General features: G+C 44.0%; 1 protein-coding gene across 6 annotated transcripts; it reads left to right on the plus strand.

Moving 5' to 3' along the window:
- The first annotated feature begins 1,602 nt into the window (after nt 1-1,602).
- On the plus strand, nt 1,603-17,686 carry LOC115775343 (uncharacterized). 6 transcript variants are annotated; one of them, XM_030722878.1, is made up of 14 exons: nt 2,516-2,719; nt 2,823-2,889; nt 3,146-3,331; nt 10,239-10,305; nt 10,562-10,738; nt 11,264-11,942; nt 12,025-12,096; nt 12,192-12,482; nt 13,271-13,339; nt 13,434-13,544; nt 13,710-13,778; nt 13,956-15,046; nt 15,189-16,381; nt 16,498-17,686. In XM_030722878.1, exons 12-14 carry the CDS (start codon nt 14,235-14,237, stop codon nt 17,103-17,105), a joined length of 2,613 nt encoding a protein of 870 aa, XP_030578738.1. In that variant the 5' UTR covers nt 2,516-2,719; nt 2,823-2,889; nt 3,146-3,331; nt 10,239-10,305; nt 10,562-10,738; nt 11,264-11,942; nt 12,025-12,096; nt 12,192-12,482; nt 13,271-13,339; nt 13,434-13,544; nt 13,710-13,778; nt 13,956-14,234; the 3' UTR covers nt 17,106-17,686. The 6 variants fall into 6 exon arrangements, 5 of the variants coding, with proteins under 5 accessions (XP_030578739.1, XP_030578738.1, XP_030578737.1 ...); XM_030722877.1 differs by lacking the exon at nt 2,516-2,719 and having other exon boundaries at nt 2,743-3,331; nt 10,239-10,738; XM_030722879.1 differs by lacking the exons at nt 2,516-2,719; nt 2,823-2,889; nt 3,146-3,331; nt 10,239-10,305; nt 10,562-10,738 and adding an exon at nt 1,603-2,096.
- The last annotated feature ends 5,040 nt before the right edge of the window (nt 17,687-22,726 follow it).

Below are 22,726 nucleotides of genomic sequence, written 5' to 3' on the forward strand. Positions count from 1 at the left end.
TATAATCTTAAATACAAAAAGGAAACAAGAACAGAGAAAAAAACACAATAAAGAAATTCATGAAATACAGTATAGAAATACCAATATAAATTGCACAAATCCTTCAGGAACTAATAACCATGCATGTGAAGTGCAATCTAAAACTTGACTTTTCCAGCCTTCTTTGTTGCAAAATCACATCATCATATCAAATCTGTTGTGCAACTCTATGATTGATGCTGATGACGGCAAGTCCAGAGAGATGCTCCTGTCACACAGTGGACCTCAAGCATGCTTTAATAAGCTTCAGCTTGGAAAAACTCCTCTCTGCTTCAGCTACTGTCACTGGAAGGGTCAAACCAATCCTGACTGCCACTTCTTTCCATATTTTCATGGACTTCAGCTGTTCTGGACTCTTGTCGTGAGAGCTGAGCAAAGAACTTGCGTCTTTCCAATCTGTCAGGCCTGAGCTTGTTAACTTAATTGTCCTCGTAGAAAAGACTTTGCAGCAGAAGCACAAAAGGCTGTTGCTTTTCTCTGAATAGACTAAGCAGCTTCTGGGAATCTTTTCACCATTAACCAATGTCTTCTTCAAATACTGCTGATGGCAACTTCTTCCATTCAACTCATTCCTGGGGAAAACAAAGTCAGCAGGTACCTCACTTGGTCCTCTGCAAACCAGCTGTGTCCCAATTCTGGCAGTCACAACTCAAGGACAATTAGCAGGGTCAGTAGACAGAAGCTCATCCTCAGGGACACCATTTGGTCGTGGGATTTCAGGTTGAGGCATTTCTAATAAAGACAAAATGCTATTGTCATTAGTACATCTTATTTACAGCATTTAATTAGTGTTTACAAAAGTAAAAATTTATGCAAAAACACACACACACACACACACACACACACACACACACACACACACACACACACACACACACACACACACCAGCCGCATCCTCTCAACATTTACTGTGTTCATGTGTGCAGATCACTTATTCATGGACTTATAAAATACAAGACTTCTATGACATAAATTACGACTGTCTTGGGGACAGGAGGAGGGGAGGTGAAGGAGCGCAGGGGCGCCTAATCAGCGCCGCGCCTCTGTTATTGATCATGTCATATGCACAGCTGTTAAATACAGAAAATGCAACTACAGAAATATTTTCCCACATCGTTTTGGCACCCCCCCTCTTGTGCGGCACCCCTATGCATTGCATATAGTGCATACCCCCTTTTTGCGCCACTGCACTTTATTAACATTTCTTAACATCCTATTAACTAAACACAACACACAACAATTTATTTTAAAAGATATATGATATATGACATGTAGCACATACCTCACAACCTACTGAGGAAGAAAAGAAAAAGAAAAAAAGAAAAAATAGTGGCAGCAGCTACGCAGGTGGTGTGTGGCTTAGTCTGTCGGTCTCTATATTATTAATATCGTTTTTTTTTTTTAACCTTACGTCAGTCAGTCAGTGGTGCCAGAGGGGGGAGTCGATCCTAGGGTTACAAACTGGGGGGCCAGCGCGCACACCACTAAGCTACGCAGGTACTGCCGAAAGAATAATGCTCAACGTGCTATATGAAGATTCCAAAGAGGCAAGTTTTGAAAATCAATAATTCTTTGAAAGGATTCACTAATAGCTTTTGTGAGGCGTTGCTATCACTGCTCTTGTTCCTGTCACTCTTTGCTCCTGTCACTTTGTCAGTCAGTCGCTTACTTCCTCTGTCTGTCAGTGCAGTAGGCTTAGCACTAGGCTACCCAGCCTAGTGCTAGCGTGGCTTACCACCAGGCTGTATAGCCTAGCGGTTAGCGCGCCGGACTCCGACGCAGAAGGCGAGAGTTCGACTCCACCTTGTGGACTGCAAACCTAAACGCATACTTATGTGTCTGCTTTGTAATGCCCGCGGGGGCCCCGCTTCCCATTCATTCTCTATGGTAGTGCTAAACCACTACGGATGAAATATATTTTTGGCCACTATGACCCTTGTGGCGCTGTTGTGGATGCGGTACTTCTAAAAATTTCCGCTTTGAAACTTTTGCCGAGACAGGACAGTTAACCCACTGCTCGCTACAGCAATCAGTGCCCCGTATTCATTTATTAAAGGTAAGAAAGGATGTTAGAAATAAGAGTAAATCTACACAATGAATATGCAGGTCCAGGATCACATGTGTTCGTTGTGAATTCATTTACTGGTGCTGTCACGTAAACTAGCGTCCTTCCGTCGCTTGGCTACCATGATCAGAGTTCATTAGCTGTGGTGAAATGACGTGCTAAATATGAATGAACATGATGTTTTATTTTTTCGTGTGTGTTATTAACAGATTGTACTGTTAAAAAAGCTCGGTGGGTTTCTGACAAAGTTATGTACATATTTTGCCAACACTAAGAGGCCGCTGTGACACAAAGGTTACTAGTGTAGTGTAATTAAACAGCGTATTAATGGCTCGTAGTGAGATGACACGCTAAATTATGAATGAACCTGCTGCTATTTTTCATTCATGTGTACAGTGTGTAAATGCCTACTAAATGTGATGAACATTCTCCTTTTATAGTGAGTGTTTATGGGTGGCTCCGGGTGTGCTCGCAACTTTCAGTTTGTTCTTGCCGTGTTGCGCTTTTATTTTGAAAGGTTATGTTTACGGTTGCCATGCCAACACTCTGCGGCCGTCTGGTTTGGCTCTACGTGTAGATAACGTTGTGAGGTGGAAGACGAAGAAAGCCAAGTGGTATTCATTGTTTATAAGTTGATGTTCGTAAGACACAAGCTTGTCTTGTCATTTGTTGCATTATCTTTACTGTTTCGCTCTTTTTTCCACGCACGCTCTTTAGTGCAGAGCTCGCTAGCGGAGAGGTCCGGGTCTAAAACTTGATTAGCGCCCTTGGAGAGCGGAATGAGGTATAGAAATGTTGATTGTACACTCTATGACAAATGTTATTTGTTTTACCTGAAAAGTGTCATTTCATTTGTTCATATGAGTAAATTGCATAGTTTGTCAAGATTGCCTGTAATATGTGTTTGAAAGTTTTATTTGTTTATTTAAAGGAAAGGTTATGGAGTTGTTAACACTTATTTACTATTTGGAATTGTGACTAATACTGTAACATAATGTTCATAAGAATTGTTTGTGAATTATATCTGCTTTGTTCTGTAGTTTTCACGGTGTCAAGATGGCAAAGTGTCACAGTACCACTGTCTGGTGCTTACCAAAGGAAGAGAAATAAACGACACCCGTTTGAAACTCTACGTGTTTGGTTTATACCATCCAAGGGGCCGCTACAGTGAAAACTCAACGCTGCACCAGTCTGAAAATTCCTGCGCTTAAGCCATCACATGCAAGGTACAGCTAATGAACAGTTGAATTCGCACCCAGCCCCCCCCCCCCCCGGCAAGATTTGAAACAAAGAGTACTCTTAGGATTCACCTCCAGTGTCAGGAGAGACTGGATGCCAAGAAGCAGGATGGACTGGAAGAGGATTGTGTAAATACACATATAAGGTCACTGTATTTGGGAGATAAACTTAAATGCTGGATACAGTTGAAATTTGATTTTTAATAGGAACTGACACATGTTTATGGAATGTAAACAATAGAGGATATGTCTGTTTGTGAAATGATTTAAAGGTCAAAGTGCTTCTTCATTTTGTGTTGTTGATGCTCAAGCTACAAAATCCCTTTGAACGTCTTTAAATTGTTAGTGTCTGGTAAATAATACTCTGTGGTTAAAGACAACTACAGCTTATAAGTGTAAAGGCAGACCTAGGGCAATCAAAGGTTATAGTCAATGTAAGGCAGCTGCATAAGCAAACAAAATGTCCCTCTCGATAGAGAACACAGACAGTCCTGCAGAAGCACCAACTGAAGAGGCAGGTGAACATACAGACACACCATCTAGATCTGGCACCCGTGAAAGAAAGTTAACAGAAAAGGGCCAAGAGATGTGTGATCTACTCACCAAAAAACATGAGAAAGCATTTAGTAAGGCCTATGACTCTTGGAAGCTGGTAGCAAGGGAGACAAGGACAAAACTAAAAACCCTCTGCTCATTAGAGGGCCTCGACAGGCTCCAACAAGATATCCAAGTGCAGCGTGATGCTGTAAGCCTGCACTATGAACCTATTTTATGTAACAGTAAAACAACACCAGAAATTGTCAAAAAAATGGATGCCTGCGGTACTCTAACAAAGGAAATCTGTGACCTCATAGGTAAACGTCTAGAGACTATTAATGAAGACTTTAATGACCAACTGGAGAAGGAAAGAGTGAGAGCAACCTTAAACAAAGATGAATATGGCTCTGTTTTTGGTCACACCAAAACTGAAACTGTAAGCTCATCAGAGTCAATAGAGAGATCAAGTGACCACTCCAGTTCAGCAGGTACCCATAATAGCAAAATAGAGGCAGAAGCAGAGCTCGCTGCAAAGCTGGAACAAGCAAAGGCCTTGAGAGAAATTCAAGCCCAGCAAATGCATCTTCTTAAGTTAGAAGGGGAATGGAAGCTTAGAGAAGCAAGAATTTTGTCAGAACTTGAACAAAGGAAGGTCGAAATGCAACAACAGTTGGAGCAGGAGAGAACAAAACTTGAGCAGTTGCATGCAGAAAAGGAAGTTGCAATAGCAGCAGCTCGGGTGAGAGCATATGATGATTTTCAAGGTTTGGGGAGCCACGGAGAGATTGATAATCTAATTAACTCTGCTTACCATCAGACAGAAACTGCAGCTCGATTGAATCCAGACGCTGCCTCTTTCCAGCCTCACAGAGCATCTCCTGAAGTAACAGTGGCCCAAGAGTCTGACAGTCTAGCCCAAGCGATAGCAAACTCATTAAGCATGAGCCGCTTGCCGGTCCCTGAACCCACAATATTCAGTGGTGACCCCTTAAGGTTTACAGACTGGAAGATTTCATTCATAACTCTTATTGAAAGAAAACCTCTCCCAGCAAATGAGAAGATGTTTTATTTAAAACATTATCTAGCTGGAGAAGCACGCAAGGCTGTAGAAGGCTTCTTTTATCGAGACTCAGAGGACGCATACAAGGGAGCATGGCAAGTTTTACAAGACAGGTATGGGAACCCGTTCATCATCCAGAGGGCTTTCAGAGATAAGCTTGCAAGATGGCCAAAGATAGGTGCAAATGATCCACTAGCACTACGAGAGTTCGCTGACTTTCTTCAAGGCTGCACTGAGGCAATCTCTCACATTAAAGGACTAGCTATCCTTAATGATTGTGAGGAAAACCACAAGTTGCTCAAGAAATTGCCAGAATGGATTGTGCGAAAGTGGAGTCCAATTGTTGTAGATGCACTTGATACATCTGGAAGTTACCCAGATCTTGCATGCTTCACAAAGTTCCTGAATAGAGAGGCACGAATAGCCTGCAACCCTATTGCCTCTCCATTCTCAATGGATTTCAAGCATACAGATGAGAGGTCATCAAAGAGAGCCAAAGCTCTCAACACAAACGCTAAGAGTTCTACTCCAGAGAAACAAGACACAAATTACAGCAAAGTAAAAGTACCCTGCTGTGTTTGTAAAAATGAAACCCATGGTATCGCAAAGTGCCCCACCTTTACTGCAAAAAGTATTGAAGATAAAAAGGCATTTATTCTCAAAACGAGGCTGTGCTTTGGGTGCTTAAGAAAGGGTCATATTACCAAGGACTGCAAAAGGCGACACACATGTAACATTTGTAGCCGTCGTCATCCAACCTGCTTACATGAAGAGAGGAAGCAAAGACCCTTAGAAGTAAAAACAAATGGCTCCACATCCACAGAAGAACGCACCAGCCTGGATACTCACAGTGTCGTGTCCCACACATCAACACATCGTGTGTCTGCTACCTCAGCTATTGTTCCTGTCTTCGTGTCCTCAGTGAATGAGCCGGAGAGAGAAGTACTCACCTATGCACTACTGGATACCCAGAGTGATTCAACGTTCGTCTTAGAAGATGTACTTGATAAACTGAATGTAGATGCCCGACCAGTAAAGCTGAAACTTAGTACTATGACAGCTATCGACACAATCATATCAAGCAAGAACGTCCATGGTCTACAGGTTCGAGGATTCCATTCCATGGACTACATCCAACTGCAGCAGACCTACAGCCGCGACTTTATCCCGGTGGACAAGTCGTACATCCCAACAAAGAAAACAGCACTACTGTGGCCTCACCTCAGGCACCTGGCAGACAAATTGCCACCCGTCCAGGACTGTGATGTAGGGCTTTTAATCGGATATAACTGTCCACCAGCATTAGCGCCCCTTGAAGTTGTGTTAGGTGGCAAAAATGAACCATTTGCACAGCGATCAGAACTAGGATGGACCATAATAGGCACATCAAATCCTCACCTAGACCGACAAGGAAATCAAAGCTTTGTGCATCGTCTCAAGGTAAGGGAGCTGCCAATCCCATCTGCAACGGATGTTCTGAAAGCCTTGGAATCAGACTTCAATGAGAGAACTTATGAAAATAACTATGTGTCCCAGGATGACGTTCATTTCATACAGTTCCTCAATGAACACATCAAGCAGAAGGAGGATGGGCAATATGAGATGCCCCTCCCTTTCAAGGGGAACAGTCCACCCGCTCTACCAAACAACAAGAGGTTAGCCACAGTTCGCCTTCAGTGTGTTAAGAAGAAGCTAAAGGCCAACAAACAATATTACGATGAATACAAAGCATTCATGGAGGAAATAATCAACAAGGGTGAGGCAGAGCTTGCCCCTACAGCATCTGAGGAGAAGACAGAGTGGTACCTTCCACATCACGGAATATATCATCTCAGAAAACCAGGTAAACTGAGAGTTGTATTTGACTGTTCAGCCAAATTCCAGGGTGTTTCTCTAAACAATACTCTACTAACTGGACCTGATCTGATCAATTCCCTGGTAGGAGTGCTATGCCGCTTCAGGAAGGAGGCTATAGCAGTTATCTGTGACATTGAAAAAATGTTTTATCAGTTCTCTGTCACTCCTGAATCCAGGAACTATCTGAAATTCCTCTGGTGGAAGGATGGAGATTTGGAGAAGGAGCCACAGGAGTACAGGATGGCAGTTCATCTTTTCGGGGCTGCCTCATCTCCAGGATGTGCCAATTTTGGCTTAAAACATCTGGCACGACAACACCATGCTAGCTATCCAGTGGCATCAACATTTATGGAGAAGAACTTCTATGTTGATGACGGGTTAGTCAGCGTTTCATCAGTTGAGGAAGCTGTGAAACTGATCACTGAGTCCCAAGAGCTGTGCAAAAGAGGAGGCCTACGCCTCCACAAGTTCAACTCGAACATGGAAACAGTACTCACCTGCATTGAACCCTCAGAAAGAGCAGCAACCACTGAACCTCTAGAACTGAAACCCACCCCATCAGAGCGTACACTCGGCATTCAGTGGTCGACAAAGGGTGACACATTCAGCTTTAACATCAGCCTGAAAGATCAGCCAGCAACCCGTCGTGGTTCTCTGTCAGTCATTGCCTCTCTTTATGATCCACTTGGATTCATCGCTCCATTTAGCCTAAGTGGAAAGCGTGTCCTTCAAGAGCTGTGTCACAGAGGCATCGGATGGGATGATCCCCTCCCAAAAGATGTGAAGCCACGGTGGGAGGAGTGGATAAAGGGTCTTAACACATTGAAAGAGGTCTCAATTTCGAGATGTTATCACCCACAGAACTTCCATAGCATTGTGAGGATAGAGCTGCATCATTTTTCAGATGCCAGCTGTGTGGGATATGGTGCATGCTCTTACCTCAGGTACATAAATGACAACAATGAGGTTCATTGCAGTCTTGTAATGGCAAAGGCACGGGTTGCACCCATGAAGATCATGAGTATCCCAAGACTGGAACTCTCAGCAGCAGTTGTTTCTACAAAAATCAGTGTGATGCTGAGAAGCGAACTTGATATGAAGATCGACGAAGAGTTTTACTGGACAGATTCGCAAGTTGTATTAGGCTATATCAACAACGATGCTCGCAGGTTCCACACATTTGTTGCAAATCGAGTACAACTGATTCGAGATAACAGTGACCCCAGTCAGTGGCATTATGTGGACACCTCAGAAAACCCAGCTGACCACGCATCCCGAGGTCTTAGTGCAGCGGGCATTCAATCAACAAATTGGCTTCAAGGACCCAAATTTCTCTGGGAGCAAGAATTGCATCTCTCACCCAGCGTTCAAACAGAAGTACTGGTTGGTGATCCTGAAGTTAAGTCAATCCAGGTGCTAGTAACTGAAACGCTTAATTGCAGTGACATCCTCAAACGTCTGAGTCACTTTTCATCTTGGACACCACTTATCAAAGTGGTTGCAAGAATTAAGAGGTTGGGTTCTAGACAGAAACAGCATAGTGAACATGTGGCTGTTGAAGAGCGTGAGAAGGCTGCGGAGGAAGTGGTGAAGCTTGTTCAGCGGCAAGCCTTCCCCCATGAATGGAAAATGCTTCAGAGTGGCAGGGACCTCCCAAAATCAAGTTCTCTTTTCAGTCTCAACCCTATTTTGTATGAAGGGCTTCTCTGTGTTGGTGGGAGATTGAAACAGTCATCTCTCTGTCACAAGGTGAAACATCCAGTCATCCTTCCTAATGACAGCCACATCACTAAGTTGATCGTATCCCACTACCATGCTAAGACATGTCATCAGGGTCGATGTCAAACCCAAATGGAGCTTAGGACCAATGGATTCTGGGTCATTGGAGGGAGCAAGCTGGTTGCTAAATTGATACACACCTGTGTGCTATGCAGAAAACTTAGACGACTGACGGAGAAACAGCAAATGGCAGAACTCCCTAAAGAACGTGTGGAAGCTACTGCACCCTTCACGTATAGTGGCATGGACTGTTTTGGTCCATTTATTGTAAAGAAAGCTCGCAAAGAATACAAAAGATATGGCCTGATTTTCACATGTCTATGTTCCAGAGCTGTCCACATTGAAATGCTTGAAGATTTGTCAACAGACTCATTTATCAATGCCCTGCGATGCTTTATAAGCATCAGAGGAGCTGTTCGACAACTGCATTGTGACCAGGGGTCTAATTTCGTTGGAGCGCGAAATGAGTTTAAGGAAACGCTTAAACAATGTGACTCCAAGCTACTAGAAATCTTCTTGACTGAGAAACAATGTGAATTTGTTTTCAACGCCCCCTCCGCTAGTCATGCAGGTGGTGTTTGGGAACGTCAGATCAGAACTGTGAAAAACGTGCTGAATGCCACCCTTGCGCAATGCACAGGCCGAATTGATGATGCTTCCCTAAGAACACTGTTTTATGAAGCCATGGCTATCGTTAATAGCCGCCCATTGACAGTGGATGGAATCAATGATCCTCAGATGCCAGAGCCTATAACACCTAATCATCTCATTATGATGAAATCTAAAGTTCCTCTTCCTCCGCCAGGAGTATTTGTGAAGGAGGATCTGTATGCAACCAAGAGGTGGAGACGAGTTCAGTATCTGATAGAACAGTTCTGGAGTCGTTGGAAAAGAGAGTATCTGCTCAATATATCCACAAGACAGAAATGGCATATACCCCAACGCAACCTCAAAGTGAATGATATCGTTATTATCAAAGATGACAACCTCCCGAGAAACCAGTGGCAACTAGGTCGAGTGGTGGAGGCTGCTCAAGGCAGTGACGGCCTAGTTCGTCGAGTCAAAGTGCAAGTTGGGGAACGAAAATCTCAAGAAAAACAAAATGCCCCCATTAAACCTTCAGTTATTGAGCGACCAGTTCAAAAATTGGTACTTCTCTTAGAGAGCTGATTTCAACAAACTGAGTGGCAATTTGTGAGTACGCTGCTGTATTGTGTATGATCTATACCTATGCACATTTAATAGCACTGCTTGAAGTTATTCGTTTAGTAGGTTCAAGAAATCCTGTGTAAATTCATTTACTCCTGTATTAGTTCATTCATTACAACAGGATTTGGTGGGAGTGTAAATGCCTACTAAATGTGATGAACATTCTCCTTTTATAGTGAGTGTTTATGGGTGGCTCCGGGTGTGCTCGCAACTTTCAGTTTGTTCTTGCCGTGTTGCGCTTTTATTTTGAAAGGTTATGTTTACGGTTGCCATGCCAACACTCTGCGGCCGTCTGGTTTGGCTCTACGTGTAGATAACGTTGTGAGGTGGAAGACGAAGAAAGCCAAGTGGTATTTATTGTTTATAAGTTGATGTTCGTAAGACACAAGCTTGTCTTGTCATTTGTTGCATTATCTTTACTGTTTCGCTCTTTTTTCCACGCACGCTCTTTAGTGCAGAGCTCGCTAGCGGAGAGGTCCGGGTCTAAAACTTGATTAGCGCCCTTGGAGAGCGGAATGAGGTATAGAAATGTTGATTGTACACTCTATGACAAATGTTATTTGTTTTACCTGAAAAGTGTCATTTCATTTGTTCATATGAGTAAATTGCATAGTTTGTCAAGATTGCCTGTAATATGTGTTTGAAAGTTTTATTTGTTTATTTAAAGGAAAGGTTATGGAGTTGTTAACACTTATTTACTATTTGGAATTGTGACTAATACTGTAACATAATGTTCATAAGAATTGTTTGTGAATTATATCTGCTTTGTTCTGTAGTTTTCACGGTGTCAAGATGGCAAAGTGTCACAGTACCACTGTCTGGTGCTTACCAAAGGAAGAGAAATAAACGACACCCGTTTGAAATTCTACGTGTTTGGTTTATACCATCCAAGGGGCCGCTACACAGTGATTGTGTTGTAATGGCAAGGAATCAGTGGGCGATATCTGACTAAGGTGAGCGATGCTCGCTAATGAATAAACATGATAGGCATATGCTGAAAATTTGCCAGCAATACTTAGGTGCTATGACACTATAGCTACCAGTTTTAGGTTAAGCTTGACTACTGCAACTGACATAAATAATTGTGAATAAACAAATAATCACTCAACCATGAATGATTTTTATTTACAGACAGAATAGTTTGCAATGCCTGGATAAAATACATTTTTATCACAACTATTGTAAGCTAGAGTAAGCTTTGACTAAGTCAGCTGAACCCTGGCCACAGTTTAATAAATGTATTCTCCTGTCAGTGCTCTTTAAAACACTTGTTCTGTCTCCTCACCTTTCTCCTGGAGCTTGCTGTCTAAACCCTACCACAATGTGCAGCATTATTTTTAATATATTTCTTTTGATAAATTTGTCCTTTTTTTGTGGGGTCAAAGGTCATGTGATTATGACCTGAAATCTCTGTATTTGTGTCAAAATATTTTTAAAATCAAATTATGCTTATTTCTTACTTTTTTTTCTATGTCAAGATGCACAAGAAAGTTGTATTGTACCCAGGTAAAACCTGTGTGGTGTTCCGCAAGGGGCCACTCGGATACCTCCTCCAAGACCCGTCAGATGAAGCTCGGCGGATAAAAGACAACACCAAACTTCAGAACAAGTCTGTAGCAATGAGGGAGGACCTGGTACATCAGAATGCTCTGACTGTGGTCCGTCACAGAGGAGGGGATGCCTCCGACAGGCGCGAGGTGTAAGGAGAGTACATCCTGCAGTTTGGAAAATATAAAGGAAAATCTTTCCGGTGGCTTCTGGAAAATGATGTTGGGTACACCATGTATCTGATCAAAAGTCTCCAGAAGGAAGAGGCTGCAGGGATCGCCATGGCTGAAAGGCATAGTAAGGATAGCCTGCAGTCATTCGTACAGTATGCCCTCGGTTTTCCGGAGATAAAGTCTCTTCAGGATTATGAGGCCAGCAGAGTGAGTGCTGCAGCAGAAGTCTCCTCTGAAGATGATCAGCTTGTTGGCTTTGGCTTACCATCTAAGAGCACACGGAAGGAGATTTGGGATGGCAGAGGTGATGGCTACGCGGCCTTTATCATGGAAAAGAGCTGCATTCAAGGAACACGGATGTATAAGCTGCAGCAGTACTTGCGCAAGAAGCATCAGTCTGCCTCAGCTACCACAAGGACCTCCACCAAACCCATTGGTAGATAATTTTACTAATATTTTAATAACATTTTGATGTGAAACTAAGTTAATTATTGATTTAATTCTTGCCTGAATCACAGGAATGGATGATGACAAAGAGTTGGAGGAGGCAATGCTGAGTGTCTCACCTGAAAAACTTGAAGCTGACAGCTGTAAGTAAACCATCATGACCTTGACTAAAGGTCAGAAGTGACCGTGCCTATTTTCTGTCTGATATCTCCCCTCTCCTCTGTCTCTGCATAAGTAGTTACTGTGCCAACAGCAGCAGCAGCAGCAGAAGTACCCACACCCAGAGTGCCTTCAGGAGCAAAGACAGGTTTTTAATGAAAGGTTTCAGAACTGGAGTACAATTCTTTTACACGACGAATTGCCCTCCAAAACTGAACCTTAACTTAAACTGTTATATCATGTTGTTCTTGTGTTTGTGTTCTGGCCGTGTTCCGGCCACATTCCTCCGATAGTTCAGTTGTGTGCTGGCATGATTGTCATGGCCGGGGAGGAAACAGGCGAGGAAGGGCAACCGCGCAGGACACCAGAGGTAAACATCACTTAAAAGGGTATTTATTTACACAGGGAAAAACAAATACAAAAACCTTGGAAGGGGGACGAAGGGGGACGAAGGGAGACGACAGGCAGACACAGGGAGCACAGGAACACACGGGCACACAACGTCAAAGACGCAACAAAGAACACATGGAAACTGAGGGCTTAAATACACAATGGGTAATCAGGGGAAGAGTAAACAGCAGGGAACAACAGGTGAGGCAAATGAAACTAATTACACAGGGGAAGCAAAGCTAAACACAAAGCACAAGGAAATCACATTGGCAAAATAAAACAGGAAGTGATAAACCAAGGAACACGCAGACAAGTCACAACACTGGGAACATGACAAACATACAGGGAGGACAAACTCAGGAAATAAACTATTAACACAAAACGCTGGGCCAACGGCCCAGGACATGACAATGATATTAACTGCTGTAAGGACTATGAATTGATACCTGCCTTCATGAATTGATACCAACCACAAGGGGTGAGTATGCACTTTTGTCCTTTATGGGTGTTGTATTAAAAGTGATCAAGTAGCACTAGGTACTAACACCTGAATGAATGATTGTTCATTGACTCATATTGCTCCTCCTGCTTCAACAAGTAGAGGTTAGAAGAATAAATTTGTTTAGTTTCTGTTGCAATTAGATATTTTACATTTGTTTAACAATGAGAAACAGGAGAAGTAAGAGTATGGATGTTTGAGTTCCTACTAACACCAACACTCACATACATTGTAAATTATGAAGTGACTAACACGTTTTTCCGTTGTAGCTCCCTCTGCGGCGCTGTCCATACCCCCTTCCGACACAACTACTGAACTTCAAGCATCATCAGCTGATGGTAACAAACAACTATAATGTTTTTCATCTGATTAAAGGTTTTGTTTATTGTGTCTAGATAAAAAAGGTTGTTTTTTTTTTCCTGTACCTTGTAGGTGCAGCCTTAAAAGATGAGAAGAGCAAGGTTCCTGTGCCTGTACCAAAGGAGCTGTCGTTTCTACTGAAGGAGACCACAGATCAAACACAAGGGCCTGAGTCAAATCCAGGTACGTCTCCATTTTAATTTAGGATTGGTTTTCAATTAAACTTCTGCTTAATGCATAGATCACTGATGCCAGTATAATATTCACAACCACTTTACACTTTGTCATAATGTCATCTTGTGCAAAACCTGCACAACTGAATGACAGAAAGCCTACTTTCCTTTTCAGGGCTCAGCACAAGTGTTGCTTGCACATCTGTGCGCAAAGCTCTCACTTTTGAAGACAGCAATGAAGATGGTGAGAGTGTACAGCATGTGGAAAATCCCTAGATTTTAAAAACTCTTGACATTAATAATGCTGTCTTAACTCTGCTTTTTCATTTTATTTATTCAGTGTATTCAAACAGTAACAATGGAATTTATAATACTTATCAGGGAAGTAACTATTTTGTAAAATCCATCTTTATTTTTAAAGCTCCTTCAGCTCAGCCAGCCATTCCTGTTCCAGTGGCTGGTTATGAGCATGAGCTGAGTACGTGGAGCTGCTCTCAACACCAGAAGCTGTGGATGAAGACCGAGCTGCAAGATCTGGGGCTGTGGCCCTGGGTCTCGACCAGTGCGTAACCCAGGAAACACAATTTCACTCTGGCGTCTCCCTCCACAACCTGAGCTCATAGATACTGTAGCTGAGCTCCCGTCACCAAATTTTTTCCAGCTCCACCCCTTCTTCCTATGGAAACCTGAGAGCAGCATCATGGCCAGGTTGAGGAACAATTATACCTTGCTATGTTTGCATGCTTGTGCTCTTCCACGTGTGGTCTCTGCTGGTGTGGGCAGGCCTCGAGTGATTGTTGGCACCAGTGGTCAGTATTACATCCTGTCCTCACGACTCTGCTGCAGGGCTTGTCGCAGGAACTGGTTTGCTGACAATCCACGATGGCTGGAGAAACTGCCAAATAGGTTTACCAACCTTCTCCCAGCCTTTCTAACTTACAAAAAGGCCATCTGCAAGTCTGTAATGGATGAGCTGAGGCGCACTGGCAAACCTCCAGCAGACATGGCAAACCAGGTGAACGAACTCATGCATCTTAAGTTTAGACGAGCTCACCTGGCATACCTGCATGCCATAGAATCTGTCTGGGATTCTGAGGCAGGAGTACATGGACAGAGGACCATTGGGCAGTTCCTGAGGAAGGAAAACAGACCGCAGGAGTTCAGGTCGTATGGAGACTTAGATGGGTGGTGTGGAGTCTCGGTGTCCAGCTACTACCTGACTGACTGCCTGCTTGATGAATTTCGACGTCAACAGCCAGCCATATCCAAACTTGTCCAAGGCACTTTTGGACAGGTCTTCAGGTCTGACCACACGAGGAAGGTGGCACGAAAAGTCACTCTGGCATCTGGGGTCATGTCCAGTTATGCCGTGATGAATGAGCACTGGCTGATTGTTTCGTGGGTGATGGTTCAGTCTGAGACAGAGAGGTCCTTGGAACCCATGTACCAAGGAATGGCCACACGGTACAGTGATGCTGGAGTGGAAAAGGCAGGATACCACTGGGTGGACAGGTCAGAACAGGCATCTTTTTTTTTGTTCATTGTCATTCAAACTATTAATTGTCTGAACAAATTGAGTTGTTTTTTTCAAGATCAATTTAATAAACAACTAATAATATACACGTTTAAATGTATTTGTGTTTCTTACATTTAGGGATTGCTGTGCACCGTTTAAGATCCCGGACTGCATCCCTGGTGAAAATCTAAACTGGGAAGCCTGGAAAACCACTCCTGCTAATATTGCTGCAGCCACATCTGGACCACTGGCAAACTCTTGTGCCTCTCGAACAAATTATAATCCAAACATTGTTGTTAAACTGGACTTGTTCCACTGCCTGAGGCGATTTTCACGAGAATGCACCTCTGAGCATCACCCTCTGTTCAGCACGTTCTGCCAGCTTCTCTCTGCTGCTTTCTCTGTGGTTGATCAGGAGGACCTGAAGAGGCTTCAGGATGCCTATGAATTCTGTGGTATCCATCCAGCTAATCCCACTAAGCAGCACATAAGAGAGCACTGCAGGATTAAAATACCACAACCCACAGAGCTACTGAACAGAGTGGAAAAAGTCCTGAAACATTTCCACCAGACAACAGACCCCAACAATATCCCACTCTTCAAGCCATCCATGCTGAAAGTGTGGCGCGTACAGAGAGTGCACATACTGCGTGGCTGCCTCAGTGACCCTGAACTTTCAGAGGGCGTAATGTTTAGGTATGGTGGGACTCTTCAGCTAAACCACGTCCCCGGTGAAGGCGCTAAAGTCCCCATCTGGATTCCTGTCCGAGGCACTTCGCAGCAGGAGGGTTACCATTTCCACCAGGCGCAGTGGATCACTGGGACTCACGTATCCACTGAACTGTTCCAGGCCCAGGGCATGACAGGGGTGGCACGATGGAACTACCAACAGCTGGTGGACCTTAAGCAGCCAGGTGTCATTCTCCCTGCTGTTTTTGATCCAGCTCTAGTGGCGGAGTTGAACGCAGTCTCCAGGAGAGTGACCGGGCAAGAGAAGTACCCTGCACTTCACCTCTCTGACAGAGACACTGGAGAGAGATTTGGGCTTGAATACAGAGAGCCAGGCTGCCGCCCAATCCCTCTGAACTGGGACAAACACAAAACCCTGAAGACAGATGAACCAGCCGCCCTTCCGCCTCCATCCTGTCTACAAAAAGCTGTGTCTGCCCGACTTCAAGTTTGTCCTCCTTCAAGTTCCTCCTCCAGCTCGGCAGTGTCAGGCCTGGCACCCCCTGGACCAGCACCACCTGTCACTGACCCACTCTCTGCTGGTGTACTTTTAAAGCAGGAGACACCATCAGAAGACATCCAGGAACCTACAGCAGTTATGGGTAAATTAACTTAATGGTTATGTCAAACAGTTCTGGATAATCCATATTATTATCATTATTAATGCATTACATTATAAATGATCATGGTGAACTATTATTGTCTTATTGTTTCTCAGAAATCTCTGATGCCCTTCCTCTGCATGTGCGGGCCTCACCAAGGAGTGCACGCACTGGACCTATAAAAACAGGCGGACGGGTTTTTGTGCTGGACCACACACGCTGGACATCACCCATAAAAAAGGCAATTGATGACTTGTTGCAAAAGCACCATGGGAAGAAGGACCTGCTGAAGCTTGTAGATCAAGATTATGCAAGCATGGTCCACCGTTCTGCTATGGACCCCAACAGCTTGCTGCACCCCACATCCAAGTTGCACATATCCCGCTACGTGAAGCACTTGGGCAAACTTCTGAACACAAGTTCTTCATTGAACACAAGCCCTGAAAAGCTTGTGCAGACGCAGCAGCTCTGGCATGCTTTAACAGAAGGGAGTGAGACAGTTAGTGTTCCTGTGGTCACCATCAAGCCAGCTGTCTTCAACCCACCACCTCCTCCCTTGTCTACACCTCTCACACAAGACTCAATAGAAAAAATTCTGGAAGGCATTTTAGAGAAGCAGCAGCAACAACAACAACAACAAAAACAACAACAGCAGCAGCCTGAGCAAAAAAAAAAGGCAGACAAAGACCTGTCTTGCCTGTGGACAGCCCAAGTCCCAGTTTGAGACTGACGGATCTTCTGTCCACTTTTTTTATCAGCAAGGGCCTGTGCGCTATTTCTATTGTTCAAGGAAGGTCCATCAGAGTTATGCTGCTGAGGGCATTTGTAACCCCAAAATGCCCTTTGAAGAATTTGCCCAAACAGAATTCTTCCAGCGGGAACTGCAAGCTACGAAGAAGCGGGCGGAGGAGAGGATGGCAAAAAAGAGGAAACGGCCAGAGTCCCAACAAGCAGGCCGCCTCTGCAGGTTCTGCCACATGGACCTGAAACAGGGACCAAACAGCCCACATATACACACAGGGTTCCCAGGAGTGGCAGGGAAATACATTTACTGCCCTTCTAAAGTGTCCTCTCTATACAGAGATAAGGGCGTGGCCAAGGAGATGACCTGGAAGCAGTTTCAGGAGTCTCCTTTCTATGAGGCAGAGAGACATAGATGGGTAGAAGAACGAAAAAAATGAGGAATAAATAGTTGACATTGTACATAATTCAGAGGGTTAATTGCTGTGAATGTTGTTTGTTTTTTTTCTACAAATGTAAATATATAAATGTCCATCCATCCATTCACTTCCGCACATCCTGTTAAGGGTCGCGGGGGGGCTGGAGCCTATCCCAGCTGTCATAGGGCGAGAGGCAGGGTACACCCTGAACAGGTCGCCAGCCTGTTGCAGGGCCAACACAGAGGGACAGACAACCTTTCACACTCACATTCATGCTCTCATTCACACCTATGGGCAATTTAGATTAGCCAATTAACCTAACCCCAGTAAGTGCATGTCTTTGGAAAGTGGGAGGAAACCGGAGTACCCGGAGGAAACCCACGCAAGCACGGGGAGAACATGCCAACTCCACACAGAGAGGGAGAGGCCTGGGCCAAGGTGGAATCGAACCCAGGCCTTCCAGATGGTATTCTAACTGTGAGGCAGCAGTGCTAACCACTACGCCACCGTGCTGCCCAATATATAAATGTAAATAAGTTATTTTTTACAAGAACATCAACACAGTGTTCACTTTGAGCTCAGCTGTATCTTTATTTGTGTATGCTTACCATAAGCTGCTGGCCTTGAATCTTGTTATTCCTAAAAGACTTCACATGATGAATACAGTCCATGCTTTTTGTATAGGAGTTACAGCTTTTATCTTTTTAACCTTTCTGTTCTATTTATGTTATAATAAATATGACTGCTTGGGAGATAATCCAAGTCTGATGTGTTCTATCTTTGGTTTGGTTATTGCTTTCTGGCTCTATCTACAAAAACAGTTCAATAAGGGGAGATCACATGGAAAATTTTGATGATTTATTGAAATCAGAAGTTACAGAAATAACTTAAGTGATTCTGCAATTAGACTCCAATAATCCATCATAGCAAAAAGAATCCCAGAGGTGACAGGAGTTAGGACAGGACCCCTCCAGAGTTTAGAAGCTGATAGTGGTGAAGCTGAAGATGGAAGCTTGGATGGGGCCCTGAGTGATCACAATAAGGAGGAGATGGGTTGTAAAAATGAGTCTGAAAGACAGAATGGAAGAAAAGCAATGAGATTTAAAGCATTCAGAATGAGGTTAATTGGCTTAGAGAAGGCAGACAAGAAAGTGATTGAACAACAGTAATGATGTCAGTATTGAGTTTAACAGCACTGGAAAATGCAGGTGATATAAAGAATAGATAAGCAGGCAGATTAGTGATTACAGAACTTCCTCATGGAACTAACAAATATGCTTAATTTTCATCACAATAAATCTGTTACAGCTTCAGTCTTTGTATTTAAACTGGGTTATCTAGATGACAAAAATAAACTGATGGGAAAAAAGAGGACTTTAATATCTCTGGTATATATATCTCAAAAATGTTATGATACCTTTTATTCTTCATTATGTACTTAGTGAAACTATAGGTACACACTGCAGAAAAATAGCTCTCGGTCTGTAACAGTGTATAAGAAGAAAAAAAGCAATGTTCAAAATGAACATTATCCACATTTCCTATAGAAAAACTGGTGTTTATTCTTTGATAATGTAACACAAGCTTTGTCCACAGCAGGACTCGAACCTACGCTCAGACAATAACGTAAATAATCAAGCGATTTTTTCATTGGACAAAAAAGCTGCGATTTGATTGGCTGTTACTGTGTTACACCTATACGCGATGGCCCCCCCGCGTGAGGACTGGGGCTTCTTAGCATCAATACCAAATATGTAAATGTGGCCTGCATAATCAGGGTGTTAAGTCACTTAATGTATGAAGTGCCCCAATAGAAAAGTATTGATAAAATTGAGTCTCCAGTCGCTGCATGCATTGTCAAATAACACAGTAGGCTTGTTGAATTAATGTGCTTGTTTTCTAAATCCAGCAATACCAAATATGTAAATATACCAGGCATAGTCATTTAAAAATGTGTGATCTGTGCCAAATGAACAAATATACTGCATTTCATTGCAATATACTAGAGTATACTGGTAAAACACCAGGAAAGCGGCTGGACCAGACGGTATTAGTGGACGTGTCCTTAAGACCTGCGCTGACCAGCTGGCACCTGTGTTTACAGTGATATTCAACCTCTCACTGAAACTGTGTGTGATTCCCACCTGCTTTAAAAAGTCCATCATAGTCCCTGTCCCAAAGAAACCACACCCCAGCAGCCCCAATGACTTCAGGCCCATAGCACTCACCTCTGTGGTGATGAAGTGTTTTGAGAGACTCATCAAGACATTCATCACCTCCTCACTGCCCACCACCCTCGACCCACTACAGTTTGCATACCGGCCAGACAGACCCACAGATGACGCCATATCCTTCCTCCTCCACAAGACCCTTTCACACATAGACACCAGTAAGGGGAACTATGTGAGAGTGCTGTTTGTAGATTACAGCTCAGCATTCAACACCATAGTTCCCTCCAGGCTGGTCTCTAAGCTGCTGGACCTGGGCCTGGGCCCATCCCTGTGCAGGTGGGTTCACAGCTTCCTGACCAGCAGACCACAGGTGGTACGAGTGGGTCACCTCACCTCATCCTCCCTCACCCTCAACACTGGATCCCCCCAAGGCTGTGTGCTCAGCCCTCTGCTGTACTCACTGTACACCCATGACTGCGAGGCCACGTCAGAGTCCAACGTCATCATCAAGTTTGCTGACGACACTGCTGTTGTGGGACTAATCTCTCACAATGAGGAGACAGCCTACAGGAGAGAGGTCTCCCGCCTGGAGAACTGGTGCCAGGAGAACCACCTCCTGCTCAACGTCAGCAAAACAAAGGAACTGATCGTGGACTTCAGCAGGAAGCAGCAGAGGGACTACCATCCACTTGTCAGCAGTGGTGCTGAGGTGGAAAGAGTGGACACCTTCAAATACCTGGGAGTGACCATCTCACAGGACCTGTCCTGGACTCATCACATAAACATCACTGTGAAGAAGGCCAGACAGCGTCTCTACCTCCTCAGGCGGCTGAGAGACTTCAAGCTCCCACTCAAGGTGCTCAGGAACTTTTACACCTGCACCATCGAGAGCATCATGCGTGGGAGCATCACCACCTGGATGGGAAACTGCACCAAGCAGGACTTCATGGCCCTAAAAAGGGTGGTTCGTTCAGCTGAACGGACCATCAGAACCACCCTCCCCAACCTGCAGGACATTTACACCAAGCAGTGCAGGCTGAGGGCCATGAAGATCCTAAAAGAGCCCAGCCACCCCGGACACTCTCTCTTCTCCCTGCTCCCATCAGGCCGGCGTTACCGCTGCCTGAGGGCTAAGACTGAAAGGTTGAAGAAGAGTTTTTACCCACAAGCCATCCGTCTGCTCAACTCTGAGCCCTAACTGGACCATTATTGCACAGTGTAAATATTATAATTTAAAAAGTGTGTATAGTGTATAGTATATAGAGTATAGTGTATAGTGTGAATTACTTTTTAAAATTTTTATTCTTCTTATTTATATGTGTGTGTATATAAGGTTGCAGGTACAAAATACATTTCACTGTGCATTGTACTGTGTATAACTGTGCATGTGACAAATAAACACTATCTTATCTTATCTTATCTAAAATCACCAGAGATGAGTGAGCAGGACAGGAAAGCACAAGATAGGATAACAGCTTGGCCTTGATGGTTTGAGGCCTTCAGGGACAGCCATCACATCTGTGCATTAGTGTGCTGGAGAAACTGACACGATTCTGACGGGCTAAGAAAAGCACTCAGGCAGAGTGAGGGAGAGAGGGTGTCGTAGATAAAGAGCCTAAAACAAGAACAGGAGATCGACAGAGCTCAGGAGACATGAAATAGGGTCGCGATGCAGAGACAGAGGAGCATGGACACAGAGGTGCACAAACGGGGGCACAAAGGTTTTGACCAGTGCACACAGCTGGCCATTACGTATATATGAAATATAGATTATTCCTGAGTTTCCGCAGCATTAACTAAGGTCTGCACCTGTGTTATTGTGCACACTTTGTGTTCACAGCAGCAAAAGACTGTACGCCGCTGTCACCGTAGCCAGGGGCGCAGCTATGTACTTTCTGAGGTGTATGCGGACACATTTTTAGGCACCGAACCCTCCCCCCCTAATAACAGTCTTGGTGAACCTGCAGTTACATTTCTCCAGGTGCATGTCATTTTTCTTGAAGGCCTTTCACAGCTTCACTGGTGCCGAAAACTAATGTTCGACTATGGCTTTCTGAATACAAGTGGGGCTGCCAGTCATTAGGCAGGATGTGACACAGAGCAGAGGGCAACCAGACAAAAACATCTGCCAGGAACTGGCTTTCATGGGCAATCTATGGAGGTTTGTTCCCCCACTAAAAAATAAGTCAAAATTTCAGGTCCTTAGCTCAAAATCTGAAGTGAGGTATCTCCAAATTTCTGCGTACTCAGAAGTTTTTGTTCATAAGTTGAAATATGGACTTAGCTCTGCCTGGAGAAAAATGTTTTGGTTTATTTAGTGGCAGAAACAAGCTTCCAGAGAGACCCCCAGTGCACAGTATGTCTCTGCATTACCTGATGCAAATATAACTGTGTGAACATCTTCTTTCCAGATACATAAAATCTTTCATACTGTCGGTGTAACAGAGGTAGCAGAGCACACCAACAGGGCGAGATGGGAGTGTCTCTATGTGACAAATGTCAGAGTGGTTTATTTTCTACAGTGTGAATTTCCAGAGAATAAACATGATCCATCTATGGGGAACAAGAAGACTATAAAAACTCATTTCTGAGCACCTCAGAGACCCATCAAAACACAGCATGCAAACAATCACCCGCTTTTTAAACCACATCCTTACTCGGGGTCGTGCGGCTGCTCTGTTTCCCTCACATTCAGCAAAGAGCAGATACAGACAGTCAAACACCGTCTCACCAACATGTAACAGCCTCACTGTAACGGGGAGAAGCCCACAGACACAGTGAACACGCAAACTCCACACAGAAGGTTCTCTGTTCATCGTCTCCCCGGAAAACAGGCAGTGCTGATGAAGTGCAGTAAGATGATTAAAAGTCAAAATGAAACATTTAAACACAGTTCATGGCTAAAGCTCCACTTTCTATATTCATATGTTAGAAGGTGTTCTCACCTCAGGTTGATTCCCTGTGCAGCCACCAGAGGGCTCAGCATGACTGTGATAAAACACATGAATGTGGGA

Source organism: Archocentrus centrarchus, unplaced genomic scaffold (assembly GCF_007364275.1).
Source record: "Archocentrus centrarchus isolate MPI-CPG fArcCen1 unplaced genomic scaffold, fArcCen1 scaffold_106_ctg1_1, whole genome shotgun sequence".
NCBI classification, from domain to species: Eukaryota; Metazoa; Chordata; class Actinopteri; order Cichliformes; family Cichlidae; genus Archocentrus; species Archocentrus centrarchus.

What these genes read in the sequence shown, in the direction of transcription:
- LOC115775343 (XM_030722879.1), top strand. Translation starts at nt 14,235, where the DNA reads ATGGCCAGGTTGAGGAACAATTATACCTTGCTATGTTTGCATGCTTGT. An exon ending in GGATACCACTGGGTGGACAG is followed by an intron (nt 15,047 to 15,188) that starts GTCAGAACAGGC and finishes TCTTACATTTAG; the next exon opens with GGATTGCTGTGCACCGTTTA. An exon ending in GGAACCTACAGCAGTTATGG is followed by an intron (nt 16,382 to 16,497) that starts GTAAATTAACTT and finishes ATTGTTTCTCAG; the next exon opens with AAATCTCTGATGCCCTTCCT.